This window comes from Convolutriloba macropyga, chromosome 12 (assembly GCF_964194025.1).
Source record: "Convolutriloba macropyga chromosome 12, txConMacr16.3, whole genome shotgun sequence".
Taxonomy (NCBI): domain Eukaryota; kingdom Metazoa; phylum Xenacoelomorpha; order Acoela; family Convolutidae; genus Convolutriloba; species Convolutriloba macropyga.
In genome coordinates, this window is record NC_134479.1 from 16,651,492 (window position 1) to 16,671,215 (window position 19,724).

At 35.0% G+C, this 19,724-nt stretch overlaps 2 protein-coding genes across 4 annotated transcripts in view; both read left to right on the top strand.

Moving 5' to 3' along the window:
• Positions 1-2,995: 2,995 nt before the first annotated feature.
• LOC142351210 (polyribonucleotide 5'-hydroxyl-kinase Clp1-like) lies at positions 2,996-5,560 on the top strand. Its single transcript, XM_075403339.1, has 4 exons — positions 2,996-3,343; positions 3,681-3,794; positions 4,156-4,443; positions 4,974-5,560. Exons 1-4 carry the CDS (start codon positions 2,999-3,001, stop codon positions 5,493-5,495), a joined length of 1,269 nt encoding a protein of 422 aa, XP_075259454.1. The 5' UTR covers positions 2,996-2,998; the 3' UTR covers positions 5,496-5,560.
• Positions 5,561-6,154: 594 nt separating this feature from the next.
• LOC142351012 (sodium/potassium/calcium exchanger 3-like) overlaps positions 6,155-19,724 on the top strand; it is a 48,154-nt gene continuing 34,584 nt past the window's right edge. The window contains exon 1 of one of the 3 annotated variants that reach the window (XM_075403058.1): positions 6,155-6,170. The gene's annotated coding sequence lies outside the window, so the exon portion shown is untranslated. Of the gene's footprint in view, positions 6,171-17,814; positions 17,907-19,221; positions 19,626-19,724 lie in introns of those variants that run through there. The other 2 variants (XM_075403056.1, XM_075403055.1) reach the window with 2 other exon arrangements.

Below are 19,724 nucleotides of genomic sequence, written 5' to 3' on the forward strand. Positions count from 1 at the left end.
ATGGTTTTGTCAAAGTTTTTCACAATTTTTTGTTTGTATTTCGATTTTGATTACTAGGAAGTATTTCTGTGCACCGTCAGTAATTTAAATTTCATGTTAATAAACTAAATTTTGTAGCAAGTTTATAAGTGTTGCAGTCTTTTTATGCAATGTTTTGCCCCACTTATTTCTCTTCTACCGCGCTAAAATTTGGTGAAAATTTGCTTCATTTTTGGCATTTTTGTTGAGTTGCTTCACTTTTGACATTTTTGTTGAATTTTTTTCGAGAATATCTTAATTGTTTGAAGCTTTCGATAGTTTTGTTTATGCAGGAGAATGGCTGTGTAGTTTTTCTAAGCCTCCTATACTAAATAATGAAACGTCCTTCTTTTTCTGCTTCATTTTTTTCCAATTTAACTTTAAAAATTACAAAGTAGTCTGTTTCTTTTTTACTATCTGTCCGTGTTCTCCGCGTTCTAGCATGTTCTAGGACTCTGCCTTGTTTTGAGATAGGTAATTTTAATTTTATTCAATTGCTTTTTATCAGTTGATGAAAAACTAATTGATTTTAGCATTTTTCTTAGATAGTTTCTCCAATTTTTTGGTTTGCGATTAATTTCATTCAATATAGTGCAGCTGACTGGAATGAAAGTTTCGACTAATAGCTTGTTTGCAAATTTTCTTGAGTCTTGCTTTTGGTTATAAATGACCGTTTACTTTTTTGGTTTTTATTTCCTTCACCGTTTCATGATCAATAGGTTTTCAATAGATCAAATTCATTTCAAGCGAGAAATATATCTTAATTTTGCCTTAACTGCTTTTACGACAAACTCAAAAAAATTTGGGTCGCGCAGTTCTAAGTTTTAAAACCATTATGATGGGTTATTTCTTCACACATCTGGGCACAATCTGTTTTTTGAGCATAAGTGTATGTCTATCATAATAATTTTGGCTCTTTTTCAATGTTACCAGATTTCTCTATGTAAAATGAAACCAAACGTTTCTATTCAAACGAAATTTTGCGGTTTAAAGTCTCAACAGAACAGTGATTTTTTCCATCAAAATACGTTTTAAGTTTTAAATCGAGGCGGCTCTTCTTTAAGCTTATTTAAATGATGCTGATGCTCAAATTTTTTTCGTTATGACAGGGGTGTAACTTTTAACCAAGTATTCTAATCAAAACTGATGAAGTAAAGAATGAATGTTTTAAGACAAAAGATTTTGCTTTCGGCTGCCTTTACGGTTTTTTTGTAGTGCTTCGAGTTGCTTCCGGAATACTTCTGGGTTTTCTTTTTATTGGATATTTCTTGCGGATTGTTCAATTACGTCATCAAGTTTTTTGTTAGAAAAATACGTTGTCACGATCTTTTTCAAATCGGCTTTTTGTTCATTCTTTGATGCAATTTCGACTGAATTATGCGCATTAAATTATTTTCACTCTTAAATGAGCAAGTTTTGTACACTCTCTTGATTAAGTTTTTGTTCGCACGTAACTTAACAACACCTCTCAAGAATGACTTTCTGAAGCCATTTTTTTTCTTTACTTTAAGGAGATAAGAAAACCTGTCTTTCTTTTCAGGCTTATTGCGCTCTCACAAGAGTTTAAAATCAGCAGGCTTTTCCGTTAATATTTTGTATACTAAATCTCAATTTTGGTGGTGACCTTTTTTTGTCATTGGAGCGAATTTCTGTTAATATTCCGTGAATAGTTTCTAAACCTCTAATAAGACTCAATGGCATTTGCGTACATGAAGTGGAAAAAGTTCGCTCATCAACAATTTATTGCTGTGAATAAGGCATGCCGGAATACGTAGTTTCCCATTTCTCTTAATTACTATTTTGAGCAATTCGATTTCTGAATGTTTTCGCGCTACAGATCTGGAAATCTATCGTAGCTATGTTTTGCAATATTACAGCCGATTTTGATTTTATATTTTGGAGTATTTTGTGCAGATTTAGCATTATATTGAATGGCTTTCGTGTGCGAACAATCTTATTGCAACTGATTTTTTTGTGTTCTAATCATTTTTAAATAGACTCATCTGAACAAAATTGACTGATATTTTTTAATTAAAAATAGTTTCTTGAAATAGGTTAATATATATTTAAATTAAAAATAGTTTCTTGAAATAGGTTAATAATAGGTACTAGTATTTGAACAGTGTTAAAGGCGTGATTTTTTCTATTATTATGGATATTTTTGGATGAAAAGTAAGTAGCTCCAAAGCGCTGCTAATTAGGAATGAATAGTATGTTCTGTGATAGGCTTCGAAACGAAGTGGAGCGAAGCCTTTATTACCTTATGACGACTTTGTCGTCATGGGAAATTTGCTTCCAAACTTGCTCATTTCAGATCTAGGAGCACCATTTTGGTAATGTCAACGGGGAGTGGATACGAAAAAAAGGGCTGCAAGAGCACACTAACTAACTTTCCTGCTTTTTGTCATTATTCAGCGGACCAAATATTTCAAATTTTCTAATTTTTATACTTTCAAAAAATTCCTAAAGCCAGTGTGAGAAATATTTTTTTTGATGGAGCCAAGAACTAGTGGTGTAAAAGCAGAATGACGATAGCATAAGTGTCCCAACTTTTCCCGAAGTTGAGCAATATCACGCCCAGTCGTTTGTTTATAGTTTATTCCGGGTTTTTTGTTATAAATATCGGGTAGCCGATATTTTCCTTACTAATATGTATCAGTTTTACAAAAATTATAAATTTTGTAAAAAAGAAATCCCAAAATTAATCTCCCCTCTTGTTTCTTCCCTAAAAAACATCTTCCCTAATGACACCAAATTTTTACTCAGGGCTGGCACGGCTCACTAGGGCTATTTAAAATTTAAAAAACTAATTTGTGACACAATTTTTAAAAATGCAATTAATTCAGTAATAATTTTTAAAAGAGCAATCCCGTCTGTATGTGTTTTTTTATAATATATGTTATTATAAATGCTCAGTGATTATAAGTTGGGTTTAACTTTTTCCTCATTTGTTTGTAAAAATATCGATTTCAGGTTTAACATGGCTCAATCGTCAGAGGAGCCTCTTGAGTTCCGTGAGTATGTTTTGGGCAAAGAATCCGAGTTGAGATTTGAAGTTGAAACAAATGAAACTGTTGTTCTGCATATTACTAATGGAAAAGCTGAAATATACGGAGCTGAACTGCTTCAAACTATTGAGTACAAATTTGAGGCTGGTTCTAAGATTGCAGTGTTTACATGGCATGGTTGCAAATTGAAGATTGCGGGTAAAACTGAGGGAGAGTATGTATCTAAAGATACACCTATGGTAATGTATGTGAATACACATGCTGTGCTTGAGCAAATGAGAAATGCTGCAGAAGAAAACGGATCAAGGGGACCTAAGGTGAGTTGATTGGATATGTGACAATGAAAATGTAGTGTCATTTTTTTGCTTCTGCAGAAAAAATATGCCTGCTATTCTATTTTATTTGATGATCTTTGTTAGTTTTTCAATCAGTACAGGCTACTACTCATCGGTTCCTCTCCTTTCTACTTGAACATTTTTTTTGCTTCAATAAGCTTCTTTGAATAAACAAATGTTCAGTTGTGCTGTGTTGATGGCTTGTTCAGATGGGGGGGGGGGCTTTTTGTGACATATTTAGTGTTTGTCATCATTTTGTGACTGATGGCATGGCAAAATCATTTGTCGAATTAACTAAACTGATTGGAATTGAATGCAGGTGATGATCTGTGGTCCTACTGACTCTGGCAAGACTACCCTCTGTCGCATTCTCCTCAACTATGCACTGCGTGTCGGACAGAGACCCACTTTTGTCGATTTGGATGTCGGCCAGGTTATTGTCATTGCATCTTTTCTTGTTGAATAACCATTCACAAAAATAACTATAATTTTTGATGTGTTTATAAATTTGAAGTAAAATGAGGAAAAGTTTTTAGAGATTATAAAATTGGTTTGTAATAGTTGCTCAAAAGTGTATAACAATAGCAAAGACTTCAGTTGTAAAACAGGGCATTTAAAAAATAGTAATAAATCATGAAAGTGAGATAGCTGAATGCGATTCAGAATCACTGGAGCAAAAGTGCGTCTATTTGGGTGGGTTTTTGCAAAATTTGCATATTATGGAGCTTAAAGGTTGCTTTCAACTGTATTGCTACAGTATATTTTCTAGTATGTACAATTGGAAATGCTTTCAGGGCACTGTATCAATTCCGGGAACCCTTGGAGCCGTGGTACCAGAGAAACCTTTAGATCCAGTAGGAGCTTTTATCAATGAGAACCCTGTGGTCTACCATTTTGGCCACGTATCACCAGAAGCCAATGCCAAATATTACGATCACAACATTAGTCTATTGGCCACTGTGTTTCATTTGCGGTGTTCTAAAAGCAGACGGGCAGATATAGGAGGGTTGTTCATCAATACGTGCGGATTTGTCAAAGGTGTAGGGTACAATTCGCTGTTACATGCTGCCAAAGAATTTCAGGTTAGCCAGGTTTTAAAGCTTTTGTCTTCCTAAGCTGATGATTGTTCGAGCTTCTTTATGATCGAACGGTGAATTCTCAAGTTGGTAAGTTTCAATAAATAATTTTGAAGGAATTAATTACTACCAAGCTATTACTAGCACCTCAAAAGCAGATTAAGCGAAAGAGTAGCATCGAATGAGAGTGACTATGAGGAAATGAGGAACTGGCTTTTCGGATCTGATTTGAATATGATCCATTATACTGATCAATCTATATAGGCGGGCTTTTTTGTGGTACTGGAAAAAGATCGTCTGTTGATTAGTGAGCAAATAATCAGTTTTCGCAATTTGAAATGTTTGAAAATTCATTTTTAATGAAAAGGTCATTTGATAATTTTTCAATTTTTATCCAGCTTTAAACACTACGCAAAAATAAATCTATCATGTGGAATGATAAATTTAAAGTTTGGAGTTTTTGGAGTTCTTCTGAACCCACTTGTATATGATTGGAATGTAATTAGTTGATTGCTTCATTACAAGTGTTTACTTAGGTGGACGTTGTTGTGGTACTAGAACAGGAGCGTCTCTACAACGAGCTCAAGAAAGCCCTTCCTAAGATCAAAGTTGTTCTTCTACCCAAATCAGGCGGAGTTGTCGAACGCAGTTCAGCATACAGGAAAGAAAGTCGAGACAAAAGAGTTCACGAGTACTTTTTTGGATATCAAAACGCTCTAAACCCCCATCGAATGGAAGTTAGCTTTGAGGAGATTGAAATATTCAAAGTTGGAGCTCCTGTTTTGTCAAACTCATGTTTGCCTTTTGATGCCGAGCCTGAGGAGTATGAAAAGAAATTAGTTCCTGTCAAAGTTGGACCCGAACTTGTGAATAAATTACTCGCAGTCAACCACGCAGAATGCGAAATGGACATAATTGAGACTAATTTGGCAGGTTTTGTAGTTGTTCAGGAGGTTGACCTTGAAAAGGAAACGCTTTCCCTCTTAAGTCCTAAACCATATCCTCTACCCAATAGTTATTTGCTAATGGGTGATTTGGCATTTATGGTTCAGCAGTGAACTTTTTTTGCAATAAATTGATGTTGTTTATCTGTTGTCAGTTTTCAATTGAGTTTTGTCTACGATACCAACTGTTCTTGTTGCTAGTAGCGATGGTTTATTAATTATTTAAGTCCTTTTCTTATTAATGCAATTTTTCGTACTAACAATTGTTCGTCTAAACGACCAATTGCCGGAATTTTTCTCTTGATAAACTGGGAAAGCCCAAGGGCATTAAGTTGCTGAGAAGTTCTATAAGAGCCTTGCCATTCTAAGTATGCAATTCACAACTAGACATAAATTTATGGTGTGAAGAGCAGCTCTTCTTGGGGATTGTGTGCCACCTCACTTCTCCAACCTCCCCCCACCCACCCCCGACCAAGCCACCCCCAACCCCCCCCCCCCCCACCACCACCGCCACCACCACGCAATCCACGATTGAATGTTTTGGGGCAATTTCTCTGGTTAAGTTTACCCCTTCTCCGCTTATGCCCTCACCCAGTATGTGTACTCACTGGGGTGTGAACAGCGACCACCTAAGCTTAAGCTGACGACTACGAGAGCCAACTCCATGCGAGTTGAGAGCAGTTCATCCAATGCTAGTCGGATGTTTGCAGATATTTATGGCACAAGCAGGAACACTGGCTGAGTAATGAGCTTTTTAATTGCTCTCGAACGAAGTATGAAGTGGTTATTGTAAGTCTTTCTTTTCATTTATGCAAAATTGTCCCACGGTAAGCGGTTATATTTTTGTTCAATCGTTTTGGTTCTTTGGAACGTTAGAATCAGTTATCATTACGTGGCCGATTTCGGAAAAGGCCAACTCCATCAAATTTTGCCTTTTCTAGAATCGAGTGACAAAATTCAGTTTTCGCATATTATACCGTTATCTACGATGGAATTTAATTACGTATATCGCGGAAAATGCTTACTTTTTGACACCAATATTCTCGGAAAAACGGAAGCCATTCCCACAACTTTGAACATGTAATTAGCCTAATACTTTATTAGCCAAATTTTAATTGTTCTTGTGAACAATGATCGGTAATCGCAAAATCGTGCTCGGACAAAACAGTCCCAGACAAAATAGTCCCAAATTGCAAAATATTTCCAAACAAAATAGTTCCAGACAAAATAGTCCCAAATAAGTATCGGAACAACTACAAATCTAATCTACAAACAATTATCAAGCATAATCTATGAGTTAAGCTTCTGAATGCATTGCTTTTAATTGATGAATTAGGATTAAACCAAAAACTCGTTACAAAATACATTATTTGGCAAAAGTATGTTGTAATCAGCTTCATATTTGCTTATTGAAATATAATTACATGAATAACTTAAGAGTTTTGTTGTTTTTTGTTGCGAATATGCTTAGCTTTATCTTTAGTTCGGACTATTTTGTCTGGGACTGTTTTGTCTGGGAATATTTTGCTATTCGGACTGTTTTGTCCGGGACTGTTTTGTCTGTTCACCCGCAAAACTGGTTTTAATCCGCATTTATTATAGGAAAGTTTCCGACTAATCAGCAATTGAGCTTTCTTTCATTTCGGTGTAATTGACCTAAAGTTGTTTGGAAGGAGTTAATAGTGTGGAAACTATTTGCCAAAATTTCACGTTAGTCACAAAATGAGCTGTGAAAAGCAAGTGAATGAATCCTAGTTTCTAAACTCGCTTAGAACTATTGTCTTGAAACACTGATCGTAAAAATGCCCGACAAAATCGAGTACATATACTCGATTTTTCGGACATTGGCAACTTAATGAGTGAAATTTGGCGAATGTTTTTTTCCAGCGTAAGTTTTTAATAGTTAAGCTTGAGACTAGCCCCATCTTGCTCCTCAAAAATTTTGATAGCTATCCGCCATCGTATCCAACTTAATTTAAGAATCTGATCTAGCCGCTAAATGATTTGATCATTTTTGTAAAATCTTATGTTTTTGGGGAAATTTGAGCCTCAATTAGCTCTGGAAGCTGAACCTTTATCTTTAGAAAAAGAAACAATCTTCTAATCAACAATTTTTGATAAATGTAAAAGCTGTCTCTGATACCCACAAGAGGAACCTATTGTTTGTTGTTCTCAAAACTAATATATCTATATATCTATATATATTTAAATTTTAAAAACTTCACAGAACGATTTCGTCTTTTACGAGTTTTGCCTCGAAAACGGTTACTTTTAAAATAATATATATAATTTTTATGCATAATAAACAAAACTTCTTTTGTAAACAGGATTAGAAACAGCTTACTTTTTTATAGGAAAACAACTGAGATTAAGAATAGACGTTTCTTAATGTTTTTTTTTCACTTGGAAACAATGCCAATATGTTATCAGACATCAGATATCCAAATAGCACTGACGCATCACGGATTTGTTCTTTTATGTTTGTTATCTGTCAAGATAAAATGCAGTTTTAAAAGTACAGCAACATTTTGGTATAATTTTTGGGGCTAATATTATGGAGAACCATTTTTTCTTTTGTCACTCGTTGGGTCACTCGAGAGATCTTTCGTCACTCGTTGGGTTTTGAGATATATCAACACGCAAAAGGTTTGGTGATATTGCTGGCGACCATCACTTTGCCACCATTCTAATAGTTTACAGTTAAAAATGGGTAATACTGACTTAAATTTTTTTGTTTTTGGATATTTTTTTGTGATAATTTTCTGCTTTGATCTTTGAGACGAGTACAGTGACACGCTAGTTTCTGTTAAACCGTGTCTAAAATTTAATTTTAGGAAATGAGGAAACTCTAGAGCTGATCATTAAAAAATGATATTTTTCTGCGTGTTTCTGATGAACGAGCTTTTGTTCAAACTTGAGCTGTTGAAATTGCAATAAACTGCAACTTTTGGATGTTTTGTTGAAATTCTTGTGGTCGAAGAACTTTATGTTCAACTGTTTTTTGTGCTGTTAATTTTTGCTGATCGATACATTAGCCGTACCGAGTTATGATTTTTATCAATAGAAAGCTTGTCAAGCGTAGAATATTTAATTGAAAAGGTTTTTCGGAGCTTCTTTTCCGAGAAGTAAGGGAGGCTAAAAAGTTTGTGAACGTTAGCCTCACTTCCGTTGACTTTTTGTAATTTAGGCTAGAATGTTGATCAGTATTGATCAAAATATGATTAAATTGTTCACGAGAGACTTGATGGTCTTACGTTTAAAGATAAAAGAGTTTCCGAATTCTTTGAGCCGACAATTTTGGTAAAAAATTTGAAAATTCATCATTATTTATTTTTAGATTTGAAAAGGACGCCAAATATAATTCTGCAGTCTCCAATTAGGCCGGTATCGCAGACAAGGAAACTGCTGACACGATGAACGATTACTCAGATCAGGTCTATGTTTACCTCGAGTACCCAAAAAAGGATCTCGAACTACCGGTTTGGCATGGCAGCCTTTGGTTAATTTAAATCGGTGTTTCACAATGGTAACATTTACTTTGGTTGTTTTGAAACTTTGGTTAGCCAGATCATCTACTACGCAACTATCCGAAAAAGTTACGCTGCGCAGTGCTGGCAAGGCCGGTTTTGGTCTCTTCTTTGAGTTTTGCAATGAAGAAGGCTTCGGATTTTATTTTTGCAATTTCATTTCAATTACTGACTAGTCTGTTTAATAGCCACCGTCAGCCTCTCAAACGGCTGTTATTTATGCGCTCTCCTTTTTTACAATACAAAGAATTTGAATTGTATTGGGGTGCTGTCTTTTTTTTTTTTAAAGATCTGTTCACATATTTTCATGATTTTTGAAGTCAGATTGGAGCAATGATTTTGGTCACTCCGAAACAGGAAATGGAGCGAAAAAGCGAGTGCTTTTGCGGCGTGATATTTTTTCGTATTAATTTTAAAGTAGAGTGAGAAAACAGTGTTTGAACAAAAATTCGCTCTCTCGATAGTGGTTTTTTGTTCACATGCAGCAATTTCACTTCGGTTTTTACTATTTTTTTGGAACGGATTTTTTTCTTAATGTTTTTCACAATCTTATTTCTTACAGCATCTATCTATGCAAAAACATACAGGGAAAGTTTAGATAAGCCAAAAAATAATTCTATAGCTGCGAAGCTGTAAGATGAGCGGAGCTTTATTGCGGTGCTCTTTGTTTTTTTAATAGCCGCACAGCGATAGCCGGGGCTATTATTGGCCTTCTCTTGGTTTTTTTCAATTCAAAGATTTTGAATTGTATTCGGGCGCTGTCTTTTTTTAAAGAACTTTTCACACATTTTCATGATTTTTGAAGTCAAATTGCAGTAGTGATTTTGGTCACGCCGAAACAGGAAATGGAGCGAGTGTTTTTGCGGCGTGATATTTTTCGTATTAATTTTAAAGTAGAGTGAGAAAACGTTGTTTGATCAAAAATTCGCTCTCTCGCTAGTGGTTTTTTTTCACATGCGGCAATTGCACTTTGATTTTTACTTTGGTTTTTTCGATTTTCTGGATCGGTTTTTTTTTCTAAATGGTTCTCCCAATCCATTCATAGTTCATTCTAGGCCTTGTTTTTTTGGTTGGAATCAGATTTACATTTCTCGCTCGCGGTTTTTTGGTCTCGCTAGCGGCATTTTGACATTGATTTTGGTTTTTTATCTGATTCTTTTATAACTGGTTTTCCCAATCCACTCTTAGTCCGTCCTAGGTCTAGATTTTTGTTTAGTCAATAAAAAAATTTTTGAATTGTACTTCAGGACTTGACCTGCTATATTTTTTTTATTTCGCTTTATGTTTTTATCACGTTTTTCGTTTTACATAAATCACAATTTGGAATTCAACTTCTGATTTACTTCACTCACTGTTTCAACTGAATGCATTTTAATTTCTTTATTGCATTGAATAACGCAATATAGTGAATACGGACAAAGTCAAAAGGGCAAAATCAAAAAGACGGGATAAACCGATAAAACCTGTTCAATAAGTCATTGAGAATTAGGTCATCAAATTTCATTAGTGTTTGCTAGCTGATATCAGTATGAAGCTTATTAGCTTTCAGTAGAATTAAGTGTAATTTTAGAATCTAACTGAAACTGCACGTCAAATTAGAACACTTTTTGACACTAAAAAAGCAGAATAAAACTCATTCCCGATGTGCATTGTGCGCGTCAAAGGCGCTTATTTTCCGGCAATCTGCCGGCTATTTTTCAGTTTGAGCTTCGTTTACTGAGAGATCCCATTTGAATTTCAGATGAGACCCAATGAGTAAATATATTTTCTGAGTTCAACTCTTGTTTTTATTGCGAAAAACTCTGCGTATATTTCTATTAAATTCTCGAGTTTTGCAGCCAATTGTTGTCCTTTTTGTACTGATCAAGTTTGACTGATCCTAATTAATTGAAGGTATGGTTTTTTATCTTAGGAGATATTAATGAAACTATCTGATGATTTGAGTTGGTACGTAGACGTTGTTTTTCGCTAACGAAACTCGATAATTATCCATTATAAGTCCATTCTTTTTAGTACAACGACTTAATGTCAAGTCAGCTATTTCGTGAAACTTTGAAGACTAGCTGGTTTTAATGGATGCGCAGCAATAGCGAGATTAGTTTTGGTTAAATGATTTCATTTATAATCAAAAAAATTTTAAGAAAACTTTTGCCATTTTGTTTTTCTGTAAAACAATTACCCGAATGATTTCAAATCGAAGCTCATTTTTTTACAAATCAAATGTACGTGTAAGCACAGGCGAATGATCATACATAAATTCAGGGAATTTGGTTTCAATGCTGTTTGCGTAAAATTGTTCGCGAAACTTTTATTTCCGCCTGTATTGAGATTAATTTGCAGCCTATTGACGTAGTCTCAAAGATAATAAGTTCACTTGGCATCCCTTGCAGTTATATGTTAGTTTCTAGTTTAAAATTTGTGCTTATTATGACTTTCTATAAAAATGGTTTTCAAAAAAGTTGCTGGCTTTTCAAGCTCTTCTAGCTTTTTTTACTGTGTCTCTCGTCTTGGCGTGTAGCTTCAGAAACGAGATAGGTTGCGTCACCTCTCCTAGGAACTAAACTTTAGTGTTTGAGGCTAATTCATCAATTAAGTAATGGTTTTTAAGCTTTGATGCTAAAAGACTTCTTAACATTTTAAACTTTTTTGGACGATTTCCATTTGTGAGGTTAATTTGCTGTCTTTTCACATTATCCCATCAATGACATCTTACTGACATGTGTAATTATTGACATTAAATAAGAGATTAACTACACTTGAATCTCAAAGTGCGGTGACAGGAGCTGCAAATGACGCCGTTTTCTTGCAAAATTTAATTGACTTTTTTAAATGATATGCCTGTATTTGCACTTGCTGTCGTATGAAACTCTGGATAATGATGGGTCTCAATGACTTCCTTTGCAAGTGTAACAGTAGCTGTTTTGTGATTTCAGTTGATTCAAATGGGTTTTTCTTGATTTTGGTTTTGTTCGTTTTCAAAAATTTCAAATGTTTTCCAAATTTGCCCTATCCTTCTTCTTTTTGTATTTTATCAAGTTTTTGCTCCGAAAACAAGATAAACAGTTATTTGATTCTGTTGTTTTTTTGTGTGTTGTCTTCTCTTTGATGGCAGGCTTTGTCAGCCTTCCAATGAGGCGTTACTTAAAGATTTTTTGAAAAGGCTACATCAATCATTTTCGGATAATATAAGACTTTTTGAAGGTTTTCTACCTCTTCATCACTTTTTATGCCATGAAGTCATAAAACTATTTGAGCGGGGTTGCGACATTATGTGCGACCGCATAGCGCCAAGCCTCGTTGTTCAGTTTTGAGTGTCACACATTCTGATTGCTTGGCATTTCATTGTCATTGTCAATGTTTTATAATTTGTCCTTATTAAAAGAAGGAAGTTCTTTTGGTCCTTATTTTTTGTCTTTTAAGAGAAACAAGTACTTTTCTTGCAACTTCATGTTTCTCCATTACTAAACAAACATTACAGCTTCTTCGAGTGTTCACTCACACACGCTGTGAATAACTCTTACCAACCACCATCTAAGCTGCTTATCGAGAAAGACACAATATTGTCTCAAGATGGGACAACTCAAGGCGATCCCCTTGCTACGGCAATGTACGGCATAGCCACGTTACCGCTGATTAATTGTATTGCGACCGGCAGCTTGATACAGAATTGGTATGCAGACGATAGCTCCGCTGCCGAAAAACTAACGGTAATCCGAGATTTCTTTGATTGCTTTTTTCTCAGTGGCAAGCCTTACTGATATCTTGTGAACGGTCTAAATTCCATTTAGTGGTTAAAGAGCCGAAACTGGAAGATGCGAGAATAACCTTTGCCAATACTGATGTCGAAATCACCAAAAGCACACTTGTTTTGGGCTCCTTGATTGGTGATAGCTCATAGTGCTCTGATTCTGCTCTCGCTTCGTCACGTAAATAAACGTCTATGCTCAAAAAACTCTCATCATTTGCGCAAACATCGGCGCAGAATGTTTGAAGCTGCTTAACCAAAGCCGTCCAACAGAAATTTGCGTACCTCAACCGAACAACGCCCGGCTTAACCGACGCGTTGACAGCCGTGGAAACAACTCTGAATGAGAAACGTATACCAGCCATAACCGGTCTCGAACCCTCAGATGGAACTCTTGGAGTAGTTAAGCCCTACCCTTGCCCCTGGGTGGGTTGAATATGGCTAACCCGACTGCAAGTACACAAGATTACTTTGACTGGATTGAGCTCTACAACCCTCTAAACAACCATGACCCTATCCAGGCTCAGCTCGCTGAAAATCTTTTGCAACAGGGTATAAAAATAGCTCGAATAAAGGAAGAAAAAACCAAGCTAAATGGTCTGAAAGAAGCGTTGAATCAACAGACAAAAAACTACTTAGAATTCACTTCGCAAAAGGGCGCTTCTAGTTGGCTAATAGCCCTACCACTCAGAAAGTAAAATTTCTGCCTAACGAAGTTAGAGTTTCGAGATGGACTAGACCTATGATATGGCCGCGGGTTAAAGAAAACGCAAAGTATCTGTTCATGTGGTTAAAAGTTCATTTTCACGCATGCCCTCCATTGTGCAAAAGGCGAGTACACTCACATTCGCCATAACGAAATTCGAGACACATTGGCGAGTTTGATGAACGAAGATTGTTATGATGTCGAAATAGAGCCAAAGCTTCAGTCGCTTCAAGGAGAATAATCTCCACACAAAACCAAGAGCACTTATGACGACGCTCGACTGGACATCAAGGCGAATGTCAAACTTTTCAACGCCCTCGCATCTTCATGCCCGAAAACCAACAAAGATGCCTACTCATATCACGAACAGCTTAAAAAACTACAAGAGTCATGAAAAAGTTAGCCGAAACACAGCTGACAAGAAAAACAAACGATACTCAGAGACCATCAACTTAATCCGAACCAAGGTGAGCTCCTGCGAAGCTGTCAATTATGTCTCAGGGGATGTAGAGCCCTCAAGAGGTCAAACACACCCGCAGATTTTTCTTTGTTTGCAATTGTCGAAGAAGGAAGGCTGAACGAATCATCATTCACTCGCCTCTAATTCTTTGTGTTAATATAATTGACTACCCCTACTTGTTTTATCAGTTTTGTTAGACAATGCTAAAAGCAGCTACTTGATTCAGCTTATATCAATGACCTTCGATATAAATCCATTGTGTTTATCTTCTGTTTGACGATGCTATGAGCATGTGTTCTTCCGGTAAATTTACATACGCTGCTGTGATGTTCCATAGTGGGGACTCACTGTTCCCTCCATTGGGTGGATTACAGCCCCTTTAAAAGAAAAAATAAGCACTTCTTCGAATGTTATGTTTTTTGCAGTACAGGATTAGTCAAGATCGATTTCTTAACTCGTTCAAGAGTCATCAATCTAATTATGTTATTTGATTTTCTGGATTGCTGTGATTTGTTTTTTAGACTTAGAGATTTCTATCAGTAATGAAAAGTAAGCTGTTGCCTGAAAATTTCTACAATTAGTGGTATTGTTTTTGCAATTGATTAAAACTTAAGTTCAAAAGTTTTTCAATCACTGATATGTTTTTTAAACTGCACATTAACGTAACGTAGAACTTTCACTTTAAGAAAACGTAGATTGATATTGAAAATGTGGACAACTTCAAAATTGGCTTTAGAAGCACTTCTTTTATTTACATTAAAATTTTGGTATTAATTAAGTTTAAATGAAGACTTGGCAGTTTTTTATTGATGTTGCTCAACGTTGAAGGAACTCTGAGTTTCGTAGGAAGGAAACCGTAACCACGAATTACCACGTGTCCTAACAAATTCAATGGAGTTTTAACTTTTACTAGGAAAATTTGATTCCAATTCGTTTAAAAAATCTACATATAAGCAAAAAAACGTTGAGGCAGAGCTTCATTAGTAATCAAAAGTGTTGAAATAAACTTGTATTCAGATGTCGAGGATTGCTCACAAGTAACTTAAAGGTCTCTTTAATTTTCGTTCACTGTTTCACCATTCGCCGTAAAATTGATTAACAAAGGTTTTTGTGTTCAAAGTCTATCGTACAGCAGATTTGTGTAAAAACTAAAGCACCAAAGCAATAGTGTAATAGCAATGAACGTAACTTTTTGTCCGTGAGAAAAGTTTTCGAGCAAACATTGTTACAGTTGTTCTTAATAAAGACTTGTTCATTGTTTTAAGCATTCATTGTTATCGCATAGTTTTTTTTCAAAATTTATTTGTATACTTATTACCCTTTTTTAAACTAAAGTTTTGTGTAGCTGCGAAGCTGTCAATTATGTCTCAGGGGATGTAGAGCCCTCAAGAGTTCATACACACCCGCCGATTTTCTGTGTTTGCAATTGTCGAAGAAGGAAGGCTGAACGAATCATCATTCATGCGCCTCTAATTCTTTGTGTTAATATAATTGACTACCCCTACTTGTTTTATCAGTTTTGTTAGACAATGCTAAAAGCAGCTACTTGATTCAGCTTTTATCAATGACCTTCGATATAAATCCATTGTGTTTACCTTCTGTTTAACGATGCTATGAGCATGTATTTTTGCGGTAAATTTAAATACGCTGCTGTGATGTTCCATAGTGGGGACTCACTGTTCTCTCCATTGGGTGGATTACACCCCCTTTAAAAGAAAAAAATTAGCACTTCTTCGAATGTTATGTTTTTTGCAATACAGGATTAGTCAAGATCTATTTCTTAACTCGTTCAAAAGTCATCAATCCAATCATGTTATTTGATTTTCTAGATTGCTGTGATTTGTTTTTTAGACTTAGAGATTTCTATCAGTAATGAAACGTAAGCTGTTGCCTGAAAATTCGTACAATTAGGGGTATTGTTTTTGCAATTGAGTAAAACTTAAGTTCAAAAGTTTTTCAATCACTGATATGGTTTTTAACCTGCACATTAACGTAACGTAGAACATTCACTTTAAGAAAGCGTAGATTGATTTTGAAAATGTGAACAAATTCAAAATTGGCTTTAGAAACACTTCTTTTTTTTACAGTAAAGTTTGATATTAATTAAGTTTAAATGAAAACTTGGCAGTTTTTTATTGATGTTGCTCAACGTTGAAAGAACTCTCAGTTTCGTAGGAAGGAAACCGTAACCACGAATTACCACGTGTCCTAACAAATTCAATGGAGTTTTAACTTTTACTAGGAAAATTTGATTCCGTTTCGATTAAAAAATCTACATATAAGCAAAAAAACGTTGAAGCAGAGCTTCATTAGAAATCAAAAGTGTTGAAATAAACTTGTAATCAGATGTCGAGGATTGCTCACTAGTAACTTAAAGGTCTTTTTAATTTTCGTTCACTGTTTCACCATTTGCCGTAAAATTGATTAACAAAGGTTTTTGAGTTCAAAGTCTATCGTACAGCAGATTTGTGTAAAATCTAAAGCACCAAAGCAATAGTGTAATAGCAATGAACGTAGCTTTCTGTCCGTGAGAAAAGTTTTCGAGTAAACATTGTTACAGTTGCTTTTAATGAAGACTTGTTCATTCTTTTAAGCATTCATTGTTATCGCATAGTTTTTTTTTCAAAATTTATTTGTATACTTATTACCCTTTTTGAAACTAAAGTTTTGTGTAGCTGCGAAGCTGTCAGTTATGTCTCAGGGGATGTAGAGCCCTCAAGAGTTCATACACACCCGCCGATTTTCTGTGTTTGCAATTGTCGAAGAAGGAAGGCTGAACGAATCATCATTCACTCGCCTCTAATTCTTTGTGTTAATATAATTGACTACCCCTACTTGTTTTACCAGTTTTGTTAGACAATGCTAAAAGCAGCTACTTGATTCAGCTTTTATCAATGACCTTCGATATAAATCCATTGTGTTTACCTTCTGTTTAACGATGCTATGAGAATGTATTTTTGCGGTAAATTTAAATACGCTGCTGTGATGTTCCATAGTGGGGACTCACTGTTCTCTCCATTGGGTGGATTACACCCCCTTTAAAAGAAAAAAATTAGCACTTCTTCGAATGTTATGTTTTTTGCAATACAGGATTAGTCAAGATCGATTTCTTAACTCGTTCAAAAGTCATCAATCCAATCATGTTATTTGATTTTCTAGATTGCTGTGATTTGTTTTTTAGACTTAGAGATTTCTATCAGTAATGAAACGTAAGCTGTTGCCTGAAAATTCGTACAATTAGGGTTATTGTTTTTGCAATTGAGTAAAACTTAAGTTCAAAAGTTTTTCAATCACTGATATGGTTTTTAACCTGCACATTAACGTAACGTAGAACATTCACTTTAAGAAAACGTAGAATGATTTTGAAAATGTGAACAAATTCAAAATTGGCTTTAGAAACACTTCTTTTATTTACAGTAAAGTTTGGTATTAATTAAGTTTAAATGAAAACTTGGCAGTTTTTTATTGATGTTGCTCAACGTTGAAGGAACTCTCAGTTTCGTAGGAAGAAAACCGTAACCACGATTTACCACGTGTCCTAACAAAGTCAATGGAATTTTAACTTTTACCAGGAAAATTTGATTCCGTTTGGATTCAAAAATCTACACATAAGCAAAAAAACGTCGAAGCAGAGCTTCATTAGTAATCAAAAGTGTTGAATTGAACTTTTATTCAGATGTCGAGGATTGCTCACAAGTAATTTAAAGGTCTTTTTAATTTTCGTTCCTTGTTTCACCATTTTGCCGTAAAATTGATTAACAAAGGTTTTTGTGTTCAAAGTCTATCGTACAGCAGATTTGTGTAAAATCTAAAGCACCAAAGCAATAGTGTAATAGCAATGAACGTAACTTTTTGTCCGTGAGAGAAGTTTTCGAGCAAACATTGTTACAGTTGTTCTTAATAAAGACTTGTTCATTGTTTTAAGCATTCATTGTTATCGCAGAGATTTTTTTTTCAAAAATTTGTTTGTATACTTATAACCCTTTTTTAAACTACTTAAGTTTTGTGTATCTTTCAGAAGATTGCCAGTTGGTTTTGTATAGCATAATATGCATCAGTTTAACAGGTGAACAAATTGGTAGTCATGGTTAGTACATTTGAGCTTTATACATGTACCCGTTTGACCTCAAGGTAAAAAGTTATCTTGCTATTGTCTTATATTCACCTTTGCCGCCGTAGTGCTCGTATGCATTATTAAGTAAATGAGCTGTCATGTTTACTTTGAAGGTGAAAGGAGCCATTGTCACAGCCAGACAAAAAACTGGGAATAGAACTAACTTCGGGAAGATGGGAGAGGGATGAAAAGAACTAAGTCAGAAGTTGGATCGGTCGGGCAGGGGGGGGGGGGGGTTGGGGGGTAGGAATGGGGTGTAGTCTTGATGAAAATAAAAGTGAAATAAAATTGTAGATTCATATAATGTTTAAAGTGGAAAACAGAACAGGAAATAAACCGCCATCTGGCTTTATTATTGGGCCCTGGTCAAAACGAATATTTGCCATTTAGCCGACAAGATTTAAGATTTGAAAAAGGTTTATACGCAGTTTTTACTTGCCGTAATCTTTTTTTCTCTTTTATGGCCGCGTCTCTACGAGTTGTTCTCTTTGATGAGCAAATTTCTTTGACTTTTTGAATGACGTCATGTATGAGATTGTGTCATGCCTAGGGAACGTCACCCAACGTGCTGAAATATCGTCTTTTAATTAGTCGATTATCAGACGAGAAGACCGTCTTTTATTTATGACAATAAATAAAATCGTCCATTGTGAGTTATAAACCATTTCATCAGCTAGGATTTTCAAAATCGGGAAAAAAAATCAAGCAGTTAAATAGAAAAATAATTGCAATTTCATCAATTGCAAATAAATTTTCAACTAGCGAAAAGAGAGTTTCCGAAGAACTCTGAAATTAACTTGAAAAACGAAACCTGAAATTGCTTGAGGATAACAGTAAAAAAAATTGCGACTTTTCCGTTTTTATCCCCTCGCCCACCCTTACTACGCACTTATACACCCCATATTTTTGTATATTCAAGGATATTAATATTCAATACTATATTCCTTCAATAAACGATAACAGAAATATGCTAATATGCATATTTTCGCTGCTTAAAAGTAACAATTAGAATTTTGATGGCTCGTTATTTCTTCAAAAGTTATTCTTTTTGTGTATATTACGGCATTTTTACATTTTGCGGTTCGTTTTTTTTTCAGTTTTTTGCCTCTTATTTGAAATTAGTACATAATGGCAGTAAAATAATGAGTGTCAATGTTATCGGCTAATTTCTATATCGGCCAATTGGAACATGAAGTGTAGCCATAAATATGTGGTGCATCATCATGGCAATGGAACTATGGCTCGGCGGTGTGATAAAATTTTATCCACGCACACAACATAAGTTCTTCACGCGGTATCCATGCGTGACTACTGCATGCTACAAAATTCGCCATAATGTTTTTTCCTCGTTTTTTATTTATACTTTATTCTCTTGATGCGGTGCGTGTTTATTTTTGGTGCTATTTTAACTATTCTGAGCGCGCAATTTTGAATATGGTCAATTTAAAACTAAAGCACATAATTATTTTAGTGATGTATTTGAATAATTTTAGTCAATTTAAACGCCAGTTGTTACGATCACAGCCTTTCAATTATTTTGTTTAATCATCTAAAATTTTTATGGTCTACTAAAATTATTTTATTTTGTTGCTGCCAGAGTTGATGTGTTACAGATGCTTCAAAATTCTGAATGAGGTGTCAATTTGAAAAACGTGTTTTAAAATTATTCGTTTGTCGCTGTTAGGCCAACAGGTACGTGAGCTCTTTTAATGTAGTTTGAGAGGAATTCTGGACAGAGTCAAGGTTTCGTTTTTACAGTGGTACAATTGATGGAATGAATCGTATTCCACA